Source organism: Eucyclogobius newberryi, unplaced genomic scaffold, assembly GCF_026437365.1.
Source record: "Eucyclogobius newberryi isolate DKJ021-1_F unplaced genomic scaffold, fEucNew1.0.hap1 SCAF_9, whole genome shotgun sequence".
In the NCBI taxonomy this organism is placed as follows: Eukaryota; Metazoa; Chordata; class Actinopteri; order Gobiiformes; family Gobiidae; genus Eucyclogobius; species Eucyclogobius newberryi.
In genome coordinates, this window is record NW_027316532.1 from 37,098,977 (window position 1) to 37,117,617 (window position 18,641).

The 18,641-nt window shown below is 41.9% G+C and overlaps 2 protein-coding genes across 2 annotated transcripts; both read left to right on the plus strand.

Annotated features, from left to right (window-relative positions):
• On the plus strand, positions 1 to 5,803 carry nrl (neural retina leucine zipper). The gene is made up of 5 exons (XM_072439319.1): positions 1 to 138; positions 1,408 to 2,154; positions 2,485 to 2,745; positions 4,290 to 4,505; positions 5,576 to 5,803. The coding sequence occupies exons 2-5, from the start codon at positions 1,537 to 1,539 to the stop codon at positions 5,735 to 5,737; spliced, it is 1,257 nt and encodes a 418-aa protein (XP_072295420.1). The 5' UTR covers positions 1 to 138; positions 1,408 to 1,536; the 3' UTR covers positions 5,738 to 5,803.
• A 3,286-nt stretch (positions 5,804 to 9,089) lies between these two features.
• LOC140353727 (GTP-binding protein REM 2-like) lies at positions 9,090 to 18,226 on the plus strand. Its single transcript, XM_072438424.1, has 5 exons — positions 9,090 to 9,216; positions 10,231 to 10,528; positions 11,235 to 11,308; positions 15,449 to 15,626; positions 17,870 to 18,226. Exons 1-5 carry the CDS (start codon positions 9,160 to 9,162, stop codon positions 18,160 to 18,162), a joined length of 900 nt encoding a protein of 299 aa, XP_072294525.1. The 5' UTR covers positions 9,090 to 9,159; the 3' UTR covers positions 18,163 to 18,226.
• Positions 18,227 to 18,641: the final 415 nt, after the last annotated feature.

The window sequence follows — 18,641 nt, forward strand, 5'->3', positions numbered from 1 at the left end:
GTGGTACTCGGAGCTGCACTCTCACAGACACACAGCAGCCTTCCTCTGTATCAGTCCAGCCGTACTTTAGTCCAGTGTGTGTGAGGGGTGTTCAACCGGACCCCGAACCACCACCAAACTCCACCTTTATGACAAACGGTAAGAGCACTTTTCCGCTTCCTCAGCTTTATCTCCGATCGCTGGTTTCATTTCTCTCTGAGTGTGAGTGGGACATTTTTGGGGTTGGCTTTTTGCCTGGTCCAGACTGAGGCCTCCACCACAGCCCAACACTGTTTGCTTTTCTTTTTTTTTACAATCCATTTGAAACGACAGGGGACAAAACTAATGAGCTGTAGCCAAGCTGGGCCACTATAGTCAAAGGTGGATTTTTAATTACAAGTTTCTCTTAATGATAACTATTAAACGTGAAGGGATGTAATTAGTATTGTCGGGCGAAACGACTCGGTGCTTCGACATCTTTCTTTGATGTAGTTCACACAGTAAAAATCCAATAGATCTGAAAAACACAGTGTTTTCATGTGAACTATGGGTTCGTAACGTTTTATAAAATGGTTTTCATCTACATTGGAGAAATTATGTGAAAGACAGACTATGTTAAACTAAAACTAAAGATGTTATAACCCAAAGTGTTCATGAGAATCTTTTTGGACACCTCACTTGTGACAGCAAAATATATACTACCTATAACCTTATTAATTATGTTTTCCTTATTGTACGCTGGCCTATTGAACCGTATCATCTCATTCATGTCATACAAGCAAATGCCATGTAGAGCAAAACGTTGCTGTTGGTAAAAAATAGCAAAATTAATTATGTTGAACTGTAAATTACTTGACAATTGCCTCAGTTTTTTCTCAGACAAATGGAAAGATTATGTATGTAGTATATATGTAATAATATATATGTAATATCAAGATCTCAGAGATGCTAATTGTTCTGGCGTCCAACTTAACAATATGACAAATGAAAATTAATTTTATAGTAGTAAAAAGGGCCATAATTAGCTGTAATTAGATTTTGTGAGCTCGTGGGGCATTGTGTGGTCCTGTGTTGGACATATTCATGGAGGTGATTGTTGTGTGTTATCCAAAGGCACGTGGGCAGGTAGTGGGGGATGTGTTGTGTGTGAGCGGCCCAAAGTACATACGTCTGTTGCAAATTCATAATAGTTACCACTGTACTAGTATTTTACCGTGACAATATTAGTAATGATTAATCAAAAGACAAACATCTGAACATTGTAACATGTTATGCTGCAACTAATAGTTAATACTTTTGTGTTGAATGTGTCAAACCCATTCTAAATAGATAAGATGGTTTAAGTCTAAACTAAAGTTTATTTATCTCACAGTCCCTGTTAAAATGATTATTTACTTGTCTACATAGTTTTGACTATTCTTTGTTCAGCTTTAGGAGAGAGGAGCCCAGGACACAGGCAGGGATCAGAGTGTCTATGAGCCACGCTGAGGCGGAGCAGTGGACCTGCTGTTGATCCTGAGCCAGGACTAGTCCTGACTAAGCTCCAGCACAGGCATCATGTCATCCCCCTCACTGCCCATGCCCTCACTGCCCCCCAGCCCTCTGGCAATGGAGTACCTCAACGACTTTGACCTGCTCAAGTTTGAGGTGAAATCGGACACTCCTCCTCTGCCGTCTCAGTGCTCCTTCTCTAAGTCAGGCCTGCCCCATGACCCCTCCAGCTCACCGTACACAGGACACCCTCCACAGGACTCCAGTCTCAACTCCAGCCCATACAACTCTCTGCCCCCATCGCCCACATTAAGTGATGCCCATCCCCCGCCCTCTGGAGCTTCCTCTCTGTCCTCCTCATCCTCCTCCATCTCCTTCCCTTTGTCCCTGTCCAGTGGCTTCTCCTCCAGCCTGGGCTCTGCGGCTCAGGGCACCGTGGAGGGCAGCCCGTCCCATGTTGGGGCTCAGGGTCCCACTCCGGCCTCTCTGGAGGACCTCATCTGGCTTGCAGCGCTGCAGCAGCAGTTTGGGGGAGAGGTGACAGGACCAGCCACCCTGCTGGGAGCCCTGGGGGGAGTCCCGGAGCGAGGGGACAGGGAGCGGGGGCCCGTCAATGGGTTCCTGGGATGTGAGGATGCTGTAGAGGCCCTGCTCAACTCTGCTGCTGCTGCTGTCAGCTCACAGGTAAAAGCCCTCAGAAAGAAAGCATAGAGGTTATTATTTCACTGTTCCATGATCAACTATTTAGAAAAACAACAAAGAAGCTAGTATTTGGTGTATATAATATCTTATTCTCCTTGTTTTCTTGTTTTCTTGTTCCCTGTAATGTTAGATAGTTTTCCTCACTTGGCAGGAACTCCCAAACTCAATGTGATCATGACTTGAATTAAGTTCCAAGATTTAACAAATGTTAAATAAATTAGCACTACTAATAATGCTAAAAGTGTAAAACTGTACATTATGTCAATGTCAAGAAGAGAAGCTACACTTGGCTGAATATTCTGTGTGTTTCAGTTCCCAGGCCTGTCCCAGAGCTCCAACAGTAACATGGGGGACTCGAGCAGCGACAGTGGGGCCGACATGTCGTGTGGTAAAGGGGCTGAGATGTGCCACCGCCCACTGGTCTTCCTCTCCTCTGGCCCTCAGTCTCTCAGTGGGGCAGGTCCCGGGACAGGGTCGTATCCTCAGCCCCTTAGTCCACAGGGCAGGCTACACCATCACCAGCACCACCCTCACCATTCCATGCACCATCACCACCATTCGCAACTGGGCCAGGTACAACCCAATACCACTGTCCCACTGACAAAAAAGGCCGGCAACATTTCCTTTGGATTCATTTAAATTGTGTCGAGAGAATAGCAGCTGAAAATAACAATGCGATTGGAGATAGAGGTCAAAAGAGAAGAGACAACCATGTATGCTTTTTTAGATTTAACCAGAATAAATGTAACCCAATTAACATGAACATATAAGTATTGCTATTTTTAATAAAATGTCCTCTTTGTAGAATTAAATTAACGTTAATTGAGCATAATTTGAGTGCTTGGGGTTAGTTACATTGTCGGACATTAATCTTTGAAGCAAATTGATGAATAATTAATTAAACCCATTACCTCACCCAAGACTCTTTTGATAAAGTACATTTTTAATTCCCGAACAATTGACACTCTCTTGGGCAGCATTTGTAAGGTTTTAATTAAACATTTTGAATAGTGTTAGGGACAATGGGCTGTCTGCTCACAGTGTGAACAGTGTATGAGATTATGATAATATCTGCTATTATTGCTGTGTGTAATCCTGATAACTGTCACCCACACTTAGTCAGATTACAGCACAGATTATGGACATGTGGTGCTCCAATGTGGCCCCTGACACACAGACGGCCTCACACGTCCCATATGATAAATCACAAGTACAACATTACGTGTATGATTAATAATGACTGTCTTCACCTCCTCCTTATATATAAGACTTTTAAATATCTGTCATTCCCAGTCTTTGGTCATTCTTTATAAAGTCTAATTAAAGAGTTCTTATTATAAAGTGTTGCCAGATTGTTCCGATAGGTGACAAATATATAGCGTTGTGATTTGGCAGGTTTTCATGCATAAAGCAGGCAACGTGGGCGATGACGGGTGACAGTGGCTGAGATCGGTTCAATCCCCGCTCCGGCCAGTGCATAATATTGTCATTGTGTTCTAGAGCAAGACACTTCCTCTAACTGGCCCATGTAGGTGTGTGAATGAGTAGTAAATGCCATTAGCGCAGATTGGTAACCACATTTACGTCAGTATGCCCCAGTGTGAGGATGGAATGATTTGAGACAGGCTTGTTTTCTGACAGGGTTCACATCAAGGCTGAAAACAGTTCAGTTTAGCAGTGCATATGACGGAAGGGATTTTACCTGCACTCTAAAAGTAAATTCATAATGATAATTTATGTTTTTATCTGTTTGTTTTGTGATTTTAATACATGTTGAAGCACTTTGAATTACTTTGTGTATGAATTGCGCTCTATAAATAGCCTTGCCTTGCCTAATGCAAAAAAAAAGGCCCATTTAACTGTCAAAAATATCAAGTCAAAGTATATTGTCTTGCCCAGGGACATAGCAACAGCATTGAACCAGCCTCTGTCCATTAAGCATACAACTGTGCCAATTCTGAAGTCCTTTGAACAAATTAAAAAACTAAAACCAAGGAAATGATACTTTGAACGTCACAGCCTTCATTTCAACACCAGGGCTCTGTCATTTTGCCTGTCACTTCTCACCATTAACAAATAACAGCATATTCTCCGCCTGTGTCTCCGTCTGTTCTCAGTGCGGGGCGAACGAGCGCTTCTCTGACGAGCAGCTGGTGAGTCTGTCGGTGCGGGAGTTGAACCGTCACCTGCGCGGCGTCAGTAAAGAGGAGGTGGTGAGGCTGAAACAGAAGCGCCGCACGCTCAAGAACCGCGGCTACGCTCAGTCCTGCCGCTACAAACGCCTACAGCACCGGCACGCGCTGGAGTCGGAGAAACACGTGCTCACACAACAGGTAACACGCTGTCATTGCGCTGGAAAAGATGCGTCAACAATGACAAATACATAGAAGATGAGTTGTAGGGGACGGCGGAGAATATTTATGTTTTTATTGTATTTTACATAGCAAGAACAAAATGCATTCATTATTTCAGTAAAGGGTATTTAGTAGTTTGTATCCTCCAAAATTGTGCAAACCCCTTTGTTGACTAAACATCTGACCTCGTCCCATTACAAAATAAAAACCCCGATCTGATGAAGCACTCTTGGTAAACATATTTTCTGGTCCTCTCAATAGCTCCGTATGGATGGATCATGCACAGGCTTAATGTTTCATCTTATTATCTGGAGGCTGCTTCTTACTCCAGGCCTAATTGTAACCTTCATATTAAGCTTCACATGTGGGATTGTGTGTCTAAAATAGCCTCTGTGGTCAAGGACAAGCAGTTTAACAAACATTAATTGCATTATAACCTCTTTGGAACAGATTTATCAGGTAAAGATCTAATGACTAAAGCCGGTTGTATTATAATCATTTATTTTACTCACTTTTTCAATTTGTTTTGGAGTCTTCTAGACCCTTAGGGTTTTCCCAGTAGATTTCCAATATTTTTAAATTACTCTCTGTCCTTTATAATGAAGCCTGAAAAGGCCAAAAATATAATTAGCGAAAGGCCAAGTCATCTGCACTACAAGATTTGTAGGTTTGACGTCAAAATTACACTTTTCCAACGTGGTTTTCTACCCAACAATGTCCAAATCAAATCTACTCTTCACGACAAATGTAATACATTTAAACAATACTTTTATGCCTTCAATAAACTCACAAGCCATCAATGCCCAATGAATAATAATAACAATTAGTAAAATAATTATATTATAAAAATATTAATACTTTTAAAATAATATTTTTTTTAATTTGACCCTGCTACAATATATAATATCAAAATACCATATTTTTGGCCTAAGGCCACCAACTGAGAATCAGTCATCTGTGTTTGGAGCAGTGATATTTACTTCCAGTCCATATAAATACAGTTTATGATCCACACACAATAACCACAACCTAACACTCTTCCCCTGCAGCTGGACCAGCTTCAGTGTGAGCTGAGCAGAGTCTTGAGGGAGAGAGACACCTACAAAGCCCGTTATGAGAAGCTCCTGGGCTCCACCCACAGCGGCAGCAGTGATGCCCCACCCACCCGCCTTAGTAACCCACCCTCACCGCCTCCGGACTACTTCCTCTAAGCTCAACCCACACCACCAGAGTGAACAAGACCAGAGCCAAGACCAGAGCCAAGACCAGAGCCAAGACCAGAGCCAAGACCAGAGCCAAGACCAGAGCCAAGACCAGAGCCAAGACCAGCCAACTCACTTACAGGTTGTGTTCATGTAACGTCACGGTATAGTTTCTTTCTGAGGTGAAGGACAGCTCAGCATCATATGGTTCAACTTGCCTGATTACTATGTCACTCCACATGAAACAAAAACTGGCACAAACCTCTTCTCTGTCAGCACAAAATGTTCTTTTTTTTCTTCTTTTTTTACTATAAAGGAAAATAGTAGTGGCACAAGCATTACTGATGACTATGGACAAAATATTTATGCCACAATCTTAATAACGCAAGTTGCTGCTCCAATCTCGATCCATTCTCTTTAAAAAATAGTTAGATAGCTGCGTTTTGTGGTTTGAATATCTCCTTCAAAGACACCTCATCATTAAATGCCAGCACGTGAACACAACCTATGAAAATCCGGCTGTGTGTGTCTGTCCAAAAGATGCACTGGCAAGTTACAACTGTGAGAACCACCTCCAGGGACTATTCTGAGCTCTGGACTGATACAGACTTGGCTTTAGGCTGCTTATTGAACTTACTTAACTGTGAATGATGGTTGCACATTTGGTTCCTTGCGATACTTGTGCAATGATGACAATCCTAAAAGGGCTTTATCTTGTCCATTATATTATCTATAACAGCAATGCAATATAGAGATGAAATGCACTTAAATGCTACACTTAAAGCAAGACACTTTGGGTGAATTCAGTGAGCTTTGTTTTTAAAGTAGTAATAAGGAAAAGGGTGCTTGCAAGGGCAACATAAGTAGTAGTGTATGACCCAAAATGTAGCTAAAAAACATAATGCAATTGATGAAAGAGCAACACGTTTCCCTACAGTGTCTCGCTTTATAAATGAGAGGCCTGGTTTAAAGTGTAGTTTTGTTTTTACAATAAGCTGCTAACGCTCTGGGGTCTTAGTGGTGCAGTGATGCTGATGTGGGGTGGTATCTGGGCTTGTATCCACATCGTGCAGTTGTATTTGCCAGCTAACATTTCACAGTTGCCTACCAAAAATCATGTTGAAGCTCACCAGGATTTGTTCTTCTGTGTAAGAATAATCATATATAAAAGAATGTATAAGGAGCTCTTTTAGGGGACCTCAAGTGATTGTGCTAAATAAATGATAGGATACTGACTTGGTGTACAAACCTTAAACATGTACCTTTTACTAGTTGGAAGTGGTGACTTGCTTGAAGTGGAGATGATAGTCCACACTACTGCCAGCCGCTGGTAAAGGAGACACAAAGAATTGCTAAATTGGGCGGTTGTGTCCACGGAAAGCTATCTGTGGCATTACCACTGATTCTGTGCAATGTGCAGCACACAGAGCGGGTCACTGTGGACTGAACTCTGTGAGCTACAGGTGCAACGTGAGGATGCAGGGAAACCAATACAAAAATACATTCTGACTCATTGCCAGGGTTAAAAGACTAGAGATATTTATTTTGTTTGGGTGTAGGTTCAGTACATTGTTCTTTTATTTATTTACTTATTTATTCAGTATTTATTATTTGTTTATGTACAACTCTGAGAACTGGACTGGTTTTATTTCACTACTTGGGTGTATTTTTACATTCTTACAGTTGATCATCAAGTGTTGATTTATCAATTGTGATTAGGTTCACACAATGGACCATCTGATGCTTCTCTTGTAGTGTGGTATACAAAATAAACAGTACTTTACCAACCCCCCCCCATGTGGCTCCTGGGTGCTTTGTTCCAAAAAAAAAAGAACAAAAAAAAAGGGTTTTAATCTCTGCCTCTTTTCCATTCATGGAGCCTCACAATTTGAGTCTTCCGCTGGCTTTTGGACGCACGACGCAGCGCCAGCTTCTCTCCCTAGTCCTACATATTCTCTGTGTCCCCTTCTATAGTGAGGCGTTGACCCTGGTGAGTGGTGTTTGGGATGACCTCATCTCCAGCTTTACCTCCGTCGCTCTCTGTCTCTCTCTGGACTGATATAATGGAGCAGGATTAGGGCCATAATAGTGTCCAGGCTGCGCACTGCCGGAGTCTATTGTAGCTTTGTGTGGGAGGGACCCAACCAGTGCTGCTTTCTCTGCTCACGACCAACTCTCACATACTGACAGAAAACATGTCCATCTGCACATAGAACAGGCCTGATTCAATGCAATGTAAAGGAGTCTGATTAGATGATGAGTGTAAGTGTGAGGCCGGTGACGACTAAAGAGACGAGACTAAGAGACAGACAAAGCATCTGAGAGCTGGAGTGTCTATTTATGTAGTCTAAGAATACACAAGTGGCACATTATAGCAATAATCCTCGAAGGACACACTTTCTGCTCATAAACAAGGCCAATTAGTGACAGGAAGGTGGTGATGTACCGCGCCCTAGTGGTGGTGGAGAGAACGGCAGTGCAACAGGAGACAGGCTCCTCTTTTAGGGACATCAGTGGACACCAAAACATCCATCCTGTGCCTGCATTGAAAGTTAAAAGAAAATCACATCATACTGGGATGGTACAGGTTAACACTTAAGTGCAAATACCAATGGAAGACAAACTACACAAGACAAAACACACATCAATAATGGACGGATAAAATACAGTCATCATTTGAGGAAACTAAGAAAGAAGGGAGTGACTAAGGAAGAGAGAGAGAGAGTGTGTGTGTGTGTGTGTGTGTGTGTGTGTATGTGTGTGTGTGTGTGTGTATGTGTGTGTGTGTGTGTGTGTATGTGTGTGTGTGTGTGTGTGTATGTTTGAGAGGGAGAGAGCGAGAGAGTGTGTGTGTGTGTGTGTGTGTGTGTATGTGTGTGTGTGTGTGTGTATGTGTGTGTGTGTGTGTGTGTATGTGTGTGTGTGTGTGTGTGTATGTTTGAGAGGGAGAGAGCGAGAGAGTGTGTGTGTGTGTGTGTGTGTGTGTGTATGTTTGAGAGGGAGAGAGCGAGAGAGAGAGTGTGTGTGTGTGTGTGTATGTGTGTGTGTTTGAGAGGGAGAGAGCGAGAGAGTGTGTGTGTGTGTGTGTGCGTGTGTGTGTATGTATGTGTGTGTTTGAGAGAGAGAGGTAGAGAGAAAGAGGGAGAGAGAGAATGGGCGCAGGGGAGGGAAAAGGAAGGAGGGACAGAGGGAAACAGCCGTGGCTCACTTTGGTCTCTTCCCGAGCGCCGCAGGTGAGCGAGCAGCAGCATGGTGGGCGGTCTGGGGTCCACAAAGTGAGTGGGTGGGGCTGATAGACGGTGAAGTGTGAGAGGTGGGGCATTCAGTTTCAGCTCTTTCTTTTTCTTTTCTTTTCTTTTTTTTTTTTACTTCTTCTCTGTGGGATTATTATTATTATTCACGAGGACCACTTCCTCAGCTCCTGTCTTCAGATGCCGACAGATGCGCCAGAGGAAAGCAGACTCAGCACCAATGAGGACAAGACCAAGGTGGGTTCAATAAGAGCGCGCTGCCTTCACCTGCTTTCATCGATCTGTGCATCCAACCAACAATCAGAGCGGTGTCTCGAGCTGCGGAAATGTTCAGTGAAAAGCCTTTAGTTAATAAGGACTAGGGATTGGAAATAAAGGCTTTATAGAGCGTAGTTCGTGCAGTATTGAACAAACTGCTCAATCTGTCTATTTTAATGCTTGTGTTAAAATAGTGTTAATAGTGTTAACATGACAACTATCATAAGGGTTTGGGTTAGACACTGACCGACAGTCCATTGTATATCATGTATTTGACAGAAGGGTTTAATTAAGAGTGCCATAGATGCTGCAGGGTGGAGCGGGGATGTCCTCCGGAATGACAAAAGCATTGCAACAAAATGACTCACTCACCTGCCAATCCAAATGTACCACACTGTGCAACTTTGACACAGTGTGACACGTTTGTCACTTTACTCAAAATGACAAATGATGTAATAGACTGTGCAAACTTAAGTGTTCTAATGGGCTTACACTATACACCCATCTGATGTGGTGGGGATGTTTTACTATAGGCAAAGGCTAATAGTTTTAGGTCTTTATTTCTTCTTCAATGCCCAACAGTTTCATCAGCCGTCAGACCACCTCAAAGAGTGGTGCACTTTTATTTAGCCCCAGATTCAGAATCTGATATAACCGTGGAGCCCTGGCGCCTGAGGGGAAAAACACAAAAACATGTACTTATGTACTTATTGTACGTGTTTATGGTGTTTGGGATAATGTTTTGGATCATTCTCCACTGAGGGAGTCACATTGCCGAGGTTGACAGACAGAATTCTTCTAATCTGAGCTAAACGTTTTGGAATTGTCATCTGTAACTCACTTGCTGTTGGTTTTAAGTCAAACACATGGCAATCTAATGTTTTTAGATAAATAATCCCTGTCACAATTCAGACATAGCCGACTGTGTCTTCTAAACCATAGAACTTTGTCAGTTGTGATGTTTGGTTGAGTCTCTTCTTATCCCCTTCCCAGAGTGAGAGCATGACTTTGTCCAGCGCCACAACAGTCCGCAGAGGAAGCACCCCTCTTCCCATAAAGCACCAGCTCAGACGTGAGGAGGCGGTCCACGATGAAGCAGACTGGTCCTCGGGTGCAGCAGGTCCCTCTGTCTCTCCGGCCTTTGACAACACTCTGACCATCACAGTGGACGGCAGGTCCGACTACGGCCCACTGAGGATCGCTCTACTTGGGCAAAACGGGGTGGGGAAGTCCTCTCTTGCCATGGCCCTCGCTGGAGACATAGACAGGACTGCATCTGTGGATTCTGATGGTACAAAACATTTAGATGTGGCTTACTACAGTACGTTGACACAGGTAGTCTACAGTTACTAAATATCCAAATACCCAAAACAGCCAAAATGGAACAAGATCAAAATCTTGAAGTGGCCTAGACCGAGATATGGTGAGATATGGAGCGGAGATGAAAAAAAAGCCCAAATATAAAGGCTTCCATGCTAAATTTCAAATTTGAAGAGTGTATAATTTTAAAATTGTGGAAGCTGCAGTATCTTTGCAACAGTGTCTGTCACAGTGTTTTGCCCCTCTGTAGTTTCCAGTTAGTAGTGGCACAGATACAGCTATATACTATTACTAACCTTTTTTTGGTTCAGTAGACTCCCACCAAAGCTGTGTTGTGCATTTAACCTTCCTTGCCATTTGTGATTGGATTTTACAACTCATACAACTCATGATTGTATGAATGTATCATTATGAAAAGCTGCTCGCATAGTTCCATGATGTAAAGTGCTATAAATGCACAAGGTGGAAGAGACGTGTCGTCTAAACATGACCATTAACTTAACATGAAAAATCGATATTAATATACATAGTATGTAGATTGGTGGAGGGTCTTGGTTATACTCAAACTTGTAGTTTTGAAATGAGCCTGAGTCAAACCAGTGAGTTGCAGGTACATGTGAGGGAATTGCAGCAGCGTTTGCCCCAGTGTGAGCCTTCCTCTGCTTTTGTGTGCCTAGGGGAGGGTTATGTGCGCACAGTCACCGTCGATGACGAGGAGAGCACCATCGTTATCTATGACAACTGGAGACAGGTGAGCCACACAACACTTCACCGCTGTTCCCTTGCTACAGAAACAGTCCCACTGACTCAATAATAGGGCTGCCAACATTTATTATCATGGTTATTGTGAGACATGATCGTATGATTATTGTCACAGAGAAAATAAACTGTTGCACTGGATAATATCCCCGGAGACATTAGACAGAGGGTGCATCATTCACACTTGCACATTCACTGAACCAGGGGCTGTTTCGAAAAACCTGCTCGGAAAAGTAAAACTTTATTTCATACTTCTCTCTTGACAAAGCATAAACATAAGATTTCATGCTTAGTCTGTTTCACTGGTCAGAAGAGGAGAGGAATTACATTAGTAAACAGGTCAACTTTATAACACGTGCTACGAATGGCCCTCTTAATAAAAGTACATGCAATTAATATTTTTATTTCAAGACCTACCGTTTTCATCATTTTCACACTTGAGCCATGAACAGCGTCTCAGACAGTTTTGGGGAAATTCACTGACGTGATGCTACAGGATCAGCAACTCATCTGGTTTTTCTTCACCTTTAGCACTTTTCTGTGGCCTCGTCTCTAGACTTTCTCGTGAATCCAAAAGAATCCAAAGTACCAGGAGCAGGTCCGTTTTGTGGGTTATAAGGCTCAAGTAAGTCGATCCGCTGCTCTTTTGAACTGACCGTTACGAAGTCGGCGTCAGGACGCTGCTCTGCCCATGCCCCGCCTCAGTCGATGCGTTGCCATTTTTATTACTCCGGAATAAATTGGTTTTCAAGATTTATTAGCCACCCATCTTTTTCACCCACGACTACCACAGACGCTCTCGCAGAACAGCCATGTGCCGGCTGACCTGGTCAAATAAACATTTGGGACGTTATTGAGTGTAGTTTTCTGAACTATGTGACAGCATCATATGTGACTTGCCAATATTGAAAATATCCATATTGTTAATAGGACATCATTTTTGATAAAGATTAACTTTTGTTGGTCTATCTACAGTATAAATCATAATTATAACTTTACAATTTGTAAATATCAAGTTTTCACAAGTCATATTCATCTCATAATAAAAACATGTTTTGGGACATTAATCCAGTTATTCTTTCCTCTTGAAAATGTAATAAAAGTGCAATGTTCACACAGAACTCAGACTCTTTAAATGCTCATTTAGACTTTAAAGGCCAATTTATACTTATACTTATACTCATAAGAAACAAGAAGTTTGTTTATTTACTAGTGCTGCGGCACAAGAACAATCATCAATCAAATCAATCATATTTCGACAGAGGCACCGCAGACGTCTCCTCTTAACCCGCCCCCCGTGATCTCCGACATCTATTTCTACGCTGTTGCTATGGAGATTATTATCACAGACAGCTCAGTTGATGTGGTTTAGCCAATCAGAGCCTAGTTGTCGGCAGTCTTCCTGGACAAAGTGCTGCTCAGCTGAGTTGTCAAGAACAAGCTGCGAGAACTGCTGAACAAAAGCCCGAGGCGCACAACAAACTTCTGGCTTCTTATGAATTGCCCCAGATCAGTCCAAGTTTACTGTCTAAGTTGCCATAGCGACTGAGTGAGCCTGATTTATGAAACTCAAATGACAACAAAGTAAGTCACACTCAGCTTAGAAAGTGAACGAGTTTTATGAAACATGCCTCCAAACTAAGCCCAAAACTCAGACCTGAACTAAACAAGGACTAGAACAGGTTAATTTAGGACCATATAAGTACAAATGTGAACACACCCTAGATTATGGTGGCGTCTATTTAACCTTTATTTCAGTTAAATTTTTATATATTTAGTATGGTTAATTTTATATTTATGGCGAAGCAAAAAGTTAAATTTGCTAAACTGACTTTGATTTGATCTCAGTTCATGCTTTTGTCTTTAAAAGGTGACAATGAATAATCATCTCTATTTGACAGCGTTCACTCACTCAAGTGTGACAAAGGCTGAAAAGTGAGAGGGAAAATGTGGCTGTGTTGATCATAGAGCTGCATGTGACCAAAAAGTCACTAAAAATCATATCATTTCACAAAACTGGTGGCTTGTCACAGCATAGTCCAGCCCTATTGGTTTAATACTTATTTTATGTTTAAAAATCAAATTAGACTTATAAAGCTACCACAAGTCATTACAACTGATACACTCGATGAAAAAATATAGCAAAGAGTATTTTGCATTTGTCTTCTCTCTTCTCTGCTCTTCGGGTGCTTTAAGGGTGCCACACACATTGTCGACCCCCCAGTGTGCAGTGATTTGCACATTAGGTTTGGCATTTGAGCATTTCCGACGGAGCCCCTGTGGCTCTTCTGCATTCCCCCAAATGGAGATGTTATCATATTGATTGCACCAGACAGCCCGAGATTAGAGTTTTATGAGGAGAATATGGTATGAGGAATTTGTGGGATTTTGGTTGTATTTGAAATAGTGAGTTTTCTGTTTCCTCTTTATGTTTTTGGGTAAGTCATAAATCATCTACCTCTAAACACGTTATGATCATAGAACCGTCCATTACACTATTTTAACGATTCATAATTGTAGTGCTTGTAGTGTCGTTTACTATGTACGTTTTCTGGCCAAATTACGGATCGGCTCTATGGAGAAGCGAGCTCGCTCACAGTAACAAGGTTTTTAGCAATAAAAGACCTTTTATTGAGTAAAAGCAAGATAGATAATATGTTTAATGCAATTCTTTGGAGCGTTACAAGTAAAGCTATAACAGCTCCATGGAGACAAGCAGGTGACAGAAAAGAAATACAGAGACAAACCTGATAATGTTCTTTGTTTTGTCACCGCGTCATGTAAAGGATATCCACAGGAGGACATTGAGTTGATAGAAAATAGTTCATAATTTGACTGAATACAATGGAGTTCATGCTCCTCTATGTTTCATCAGCGGGAGGCAGCGCATGCCATGAACCCAAACAAAAAACTTAATTGCTATCTTGCAGCCACGTTATTTTTTCCTGCCATGACTCATTTCTATTGTACTATATCTGCTCTGTATTTGATCAGCGGGTTCCATTGTTTGCACTAAAACCAACAAAAATGCTGGAGAGAAAGGCGAAAGGAGGACAATGGCGGCGCTGCATCTGCTCCGGGTTTGAGTGAGGAGGCTCATTATCAGCTTGTTTTGCACAGTTTTCCTTCTCGTCCCTGGAGTGTTCATCTGTGAGGGACGAGCGGCCCACGGAGCAGATGTGCCAAATGACAGATACACATTTAGGTTCATGTGTGGACAAATTCAACACACACAGCTCTAAGGCGAAGAATCCCAGTGTGTCTCATGATTCATCACAATATAAGACACTATAAGAGACAAAAACAGGTTTATTTTCTTCAAATAAGGAAGAAAATGACAAGTACTGACAAAATGTTCAGTCAGTCAGAAGTCTGGGGTATTAAGACAGTATCACAAAATAAAGTATCATTATACACGTTGTAGAAAAAGCTCCAGTTGTCAGTTTCTACAATGGAACACGCCTGGATGAATGAGGGATTACACCGACATATCATTATATATATTTAATAATTCCCTTCTCACCCTCCGCAGGTGGTCTCGTCCCTTCTTTATACGCATACATACATACACACATATTCATATACATACATGTAGACTCTGTATGCTACTCCATAATGAGCTTCCTTTGTTGTACCACAGATGGGAAGGTAGAACTCCCAAATGACCGGCCTTATGTAATTGCACTGACGTCATTAGGGAAAAAAACAACATAACAAAGAGGTTTTAAGGCTGGCTTTATTTCTGTTTGTCATCAGAGACATTCGACTTTTGTGAAGAGCCAAACCTTTGTTACTATGAGTTACAGCCATTGTCTGCGAAAGCATGTGACAAAATACATATTCAAATCCATGCACAGTAGGGGGAAGATTTTCGTTTGGTGACCTTTAAAAAGAACAGGCAAAAGCACTGCACTTATTTCCAACTGACAGTTCTGACAAAACACTGTCTGAATGAATTCACGATCTAAAATGAGAACGCTTTTGACAATGACATTTTAATGATACACATTTTATGACACTGCCACTGACATCTGAAAGCTTTAAATCACAGCTTTCATCTCTAAGCTCAATCAAGCCTTTATTCCCGCACGATAACGGTTGTGTAACGTGAGTGTGTCTGTCTGTCGCTCAGGACCTGTCCATGCTGCAGTGTGAGGTGTCTGTGCTGGTGTTTTCAGTCACAGACAGACGGAGTTTCCACCGCACGGCTCAACTACGACTGCTCCTCAGAGAGACCCAGCCCCAAACGTCCATAATCCTTGTGGGCAATAAGAGCGATCTAGTGAGGTCCAGAGAGGTTTCCGCTCAAGGTAACAAGGCCATATTTGTCTCTTCTACCTTGGAGTCAGTGCAAAAAAAAGTCAGTTGACAGTTCATACTTCACTATGGTTGGTTCATTTCACACATTCAGAAACACAGATTACACACTCTTATTTTATGTCTTTGATCTCCAATTATGTACACGAGAAGACCATAAGGAAACACAAGGTCATTTATTTGAATACAGAATATAATTTATATCACCTAAATATCTACAGAATTTTGTAATTGCTATTTTGACCGTTCTGATTGGGATTTGGTTTCAATTTCAATGTTGGTGGAGGGTCAGCCACCTGCTTGTCCCAGTGGGCATTGCTTTGCTTGGAATGTTCCACAATATGGCATTAAACATATCAGTCTCCATGGAAACAAGCAGGTCAATTGTACGTCAGATGTAGGTGGTACAAGTTGTTCAATAAAGATAAACAAGTTCAGTGCGAAACTGTAGCACATTAAGGCAAAGCAGTAACATCTCAAGACCCTCCAGCAGAAAAGTTACAGAGTGCTCCTTTAAATGATGATAAAGGGTCAGGCAGGATGTGAAGATGATGCAGAATACTGAGTAAATGCATCTGAATCTCGGTTCATCCCATGTCTTGCTTAGAACTGCTCACAGTAAGAAATAACGAATGCTTTATGTAAATGTTATCTTTTTTTTGTTCTCATGTGTAATGTGGGAGTGTAAAAGATCTGCATAAATGAAAGCACTTACTGTGAGCCCAAATACATTATTAACTTCAATTTATCTTCACCAGATGAGATAAAGTTGACTCCTAATGTTTCTCAAATGATCATGTTCAGCATCACAAATGAATAATAAATACACCCAGAACCATCAATAAAAATAATAACCAATATAAATTGGTTTTCTCTGCAGATTTTCTTCATTTTGTTATATAACCATAGAAATAATATTTACAAGCTGCGTTCATGTTTCATTTTGGCATTACATGGTACTTCAAATCATCCGGCCCAGCGTGGTCTGAACTGTGTGACTGCTTTGCTGGAGTGATGTGCAGAGTGTGCAGAGTGTGCAGAGTGTGCAGAGTGTGCAGAGAGTGCAGAGTGTGCAGAGAGTGCAGAGTGTGCAGAGTGTGCAGAGAGTGCAGAGTGTGCAGAGAGTGCAGAGTGTGCAGAGTGTGCAGAGAGTGCAGAGTGTGCAGAGTGTGCAGAGAGTGCAGAGAGTGCAGAGTGTGCAGAGTGTGCAGAGAGTGCAGAGTGTGCAGAGTGTGCAGAGAGTGCAGAGAGTGCAGAGTGTGCAGAGTGTGCAGAGTGTGCAGAGAGTGCAGAGTTTACATGTTCTTCGTGTGTTTGGGGGTTTTCTCTGGGGGCTTTGACCTCAGTTCAGGTCTTGATCAAACCAAGCTCCAGTGGTGGAAAAGTATAAAAGTAAATTTTACAGTGAATACTTTTTTCTTTACTATATTTGAGAATAGATGTCTGTACTTTCTACTCCACTACATTCTGCTACATAAAAAAACCTTTTGTGCAGCTTGAGGGGTTATTTTTTAGCACATTTATGGTGACATCTGGTGACTATGAGTTCTAGTCCAGGTTTTGATTTTGATTTAATTTTTTTAAATTTCTTTTACAGAAAATAAATATTGAGAAATATGCTACTTAGGAAAAAAAACGCAGTACTTCGTCCACCACTGCCAAGCTCCAGATCTAGGATCCTGGGGGCCGGTTGCTGCAGCAGCATTGAGGACGGGTCAAATGCAGTCAAAAAATAACATGGTGACAATAAGAGAACCTAAACCACAGTTTTTTTCAAACTCCTCCTTCAGGCGACACATGGATTTCTCTACAGTTCAAATAGTAGCGAAATTCACTGTTGACTTAACGTATATTTTGGGGTTAATCCTTGTTTATAACTAATATGGAAAGTCCTAATTTGCACCTGGTTTAGCCCTAAAAAATAATACAAATGTTACTAATATTTTCATTTTGCTTGACACTCGAGAACATATTACTGAGGTTTAAAAGACAGAAAGAATACAACTGGAAACACATACAATTAACAATACGGAAAAAGTTAAAAGAGGGTTTTGACCGTGGTTTTGAACATGGATAAAGAATCTGAAAGCTCTGCCCTCCACGAATAGTCCTGTTTTAGATCTGCTTTGGATCTGGTGGCACTCGGAAGGCCAAATATGTATGCAGGTGTTTGAGAGCCACTGCATTAACCTAAAGAAATGATCAAATGTGATACATATCTTTGTCTTCCCTTCAGAGGCCATGTCCAGTGCTGCCCTCTTCAACTGCCTGTACTTGGAGATCTCTGCCTCTCTGGACCACCGCACACCAGAGCTGCTGGAATGTGCGGTGCGGTTAGCGAGGGGCCAGTCTCCTTGGCCCCCGGGGACCAGTATGGAGGACATGAGCGGAGGAGGCCAAAAAGAGAGCATCACGTCGCGGGCCAAACGCTTCCTGTCCAGCCTCGTCCCACGCTACCCCAAAGAACGCGAGGTGGGCAAGTTTCTGAGGCAAAAATCGCGCTCGTGCCACGATCTCGGAGCCCTGTAATAATCAATGGGAGTAGTAATTAAGAATGTAGTAGACAAATAAATAAACAATGATCAGGCGTAACATTATGACCACTGACAGGCAATGTAACAAAGCGTGTGGGGTGTTCCCGGTGTGCAGCCAGGTCACTACGGACTGAACATCATTATATTTAAGATTTTACTAAATATTTTGACAATTTTTATGAAGTGTATAAATGTACATCCTGGTAAGCAGCAGATATGACAAAGGTCGCCATAACTGTTACCTAGCAACCATATTGTAAACAAGGCCCAAAATCCATATAAAATACACAATAATTATCATTTGACCAATAATAACACCTGATTACACCCTTATCTTGTTAAATGATGGCTGGAATGATGAAATGTCACTTATTGATGACAAAGACGGAGGCATTCTGTTTTATAACTCACCTCTACCTTTTCTCTAACTTCAACATAACTGCTGTAAAACCATGATAACATGTTCTATCCCAC

Bases quoted from the DNA above. Each gene is read 5' to 3' on its own strand.
- nrl (XM_072439319.1), top strand. From the start codon at position 1,537: ATGTCATCCCCCTCACTGCCCATGCCCTCACTGCCCCCCAGCCCTCTG. The intron at 2,155-2,484 runs GTAAAAGCCCTC...TGTGTGTTTCAG, and splicing joins CTGCTGCTGTCAGCTCACAG to TTCCCAGGCCTGTCCCAGAG. The intron at 2,746-4,289 runs GTACAACCCAAT...GTCTGTTCTCAG, and splicing joins ACCATTCGCAACTGGGCCAG to TGCGGGGCGAACGAGCGCTT.
- LOC140353727 (XM_072438424.1), top strand. From the start codon at position 9,160: ATGCCGACAGATGCGCCAGAGGAAAGCAGACTCAGCACCAATGAGGAC. The intron at 9,217-10,230 runs GTGGGTTCAATA...TCCCCTTCCCAG, and splicing joins CCAATGAGGACAAGACCAAG to AGTGAGAGCATGACTTTGTC. The intron at 11,309-15,448 runs GTGAGCCACACA...TCTGTCGCTCAG, and splicing joins TCTATGACAACTGGAGACAG to GACCTGTCCATGCTGCAGTG.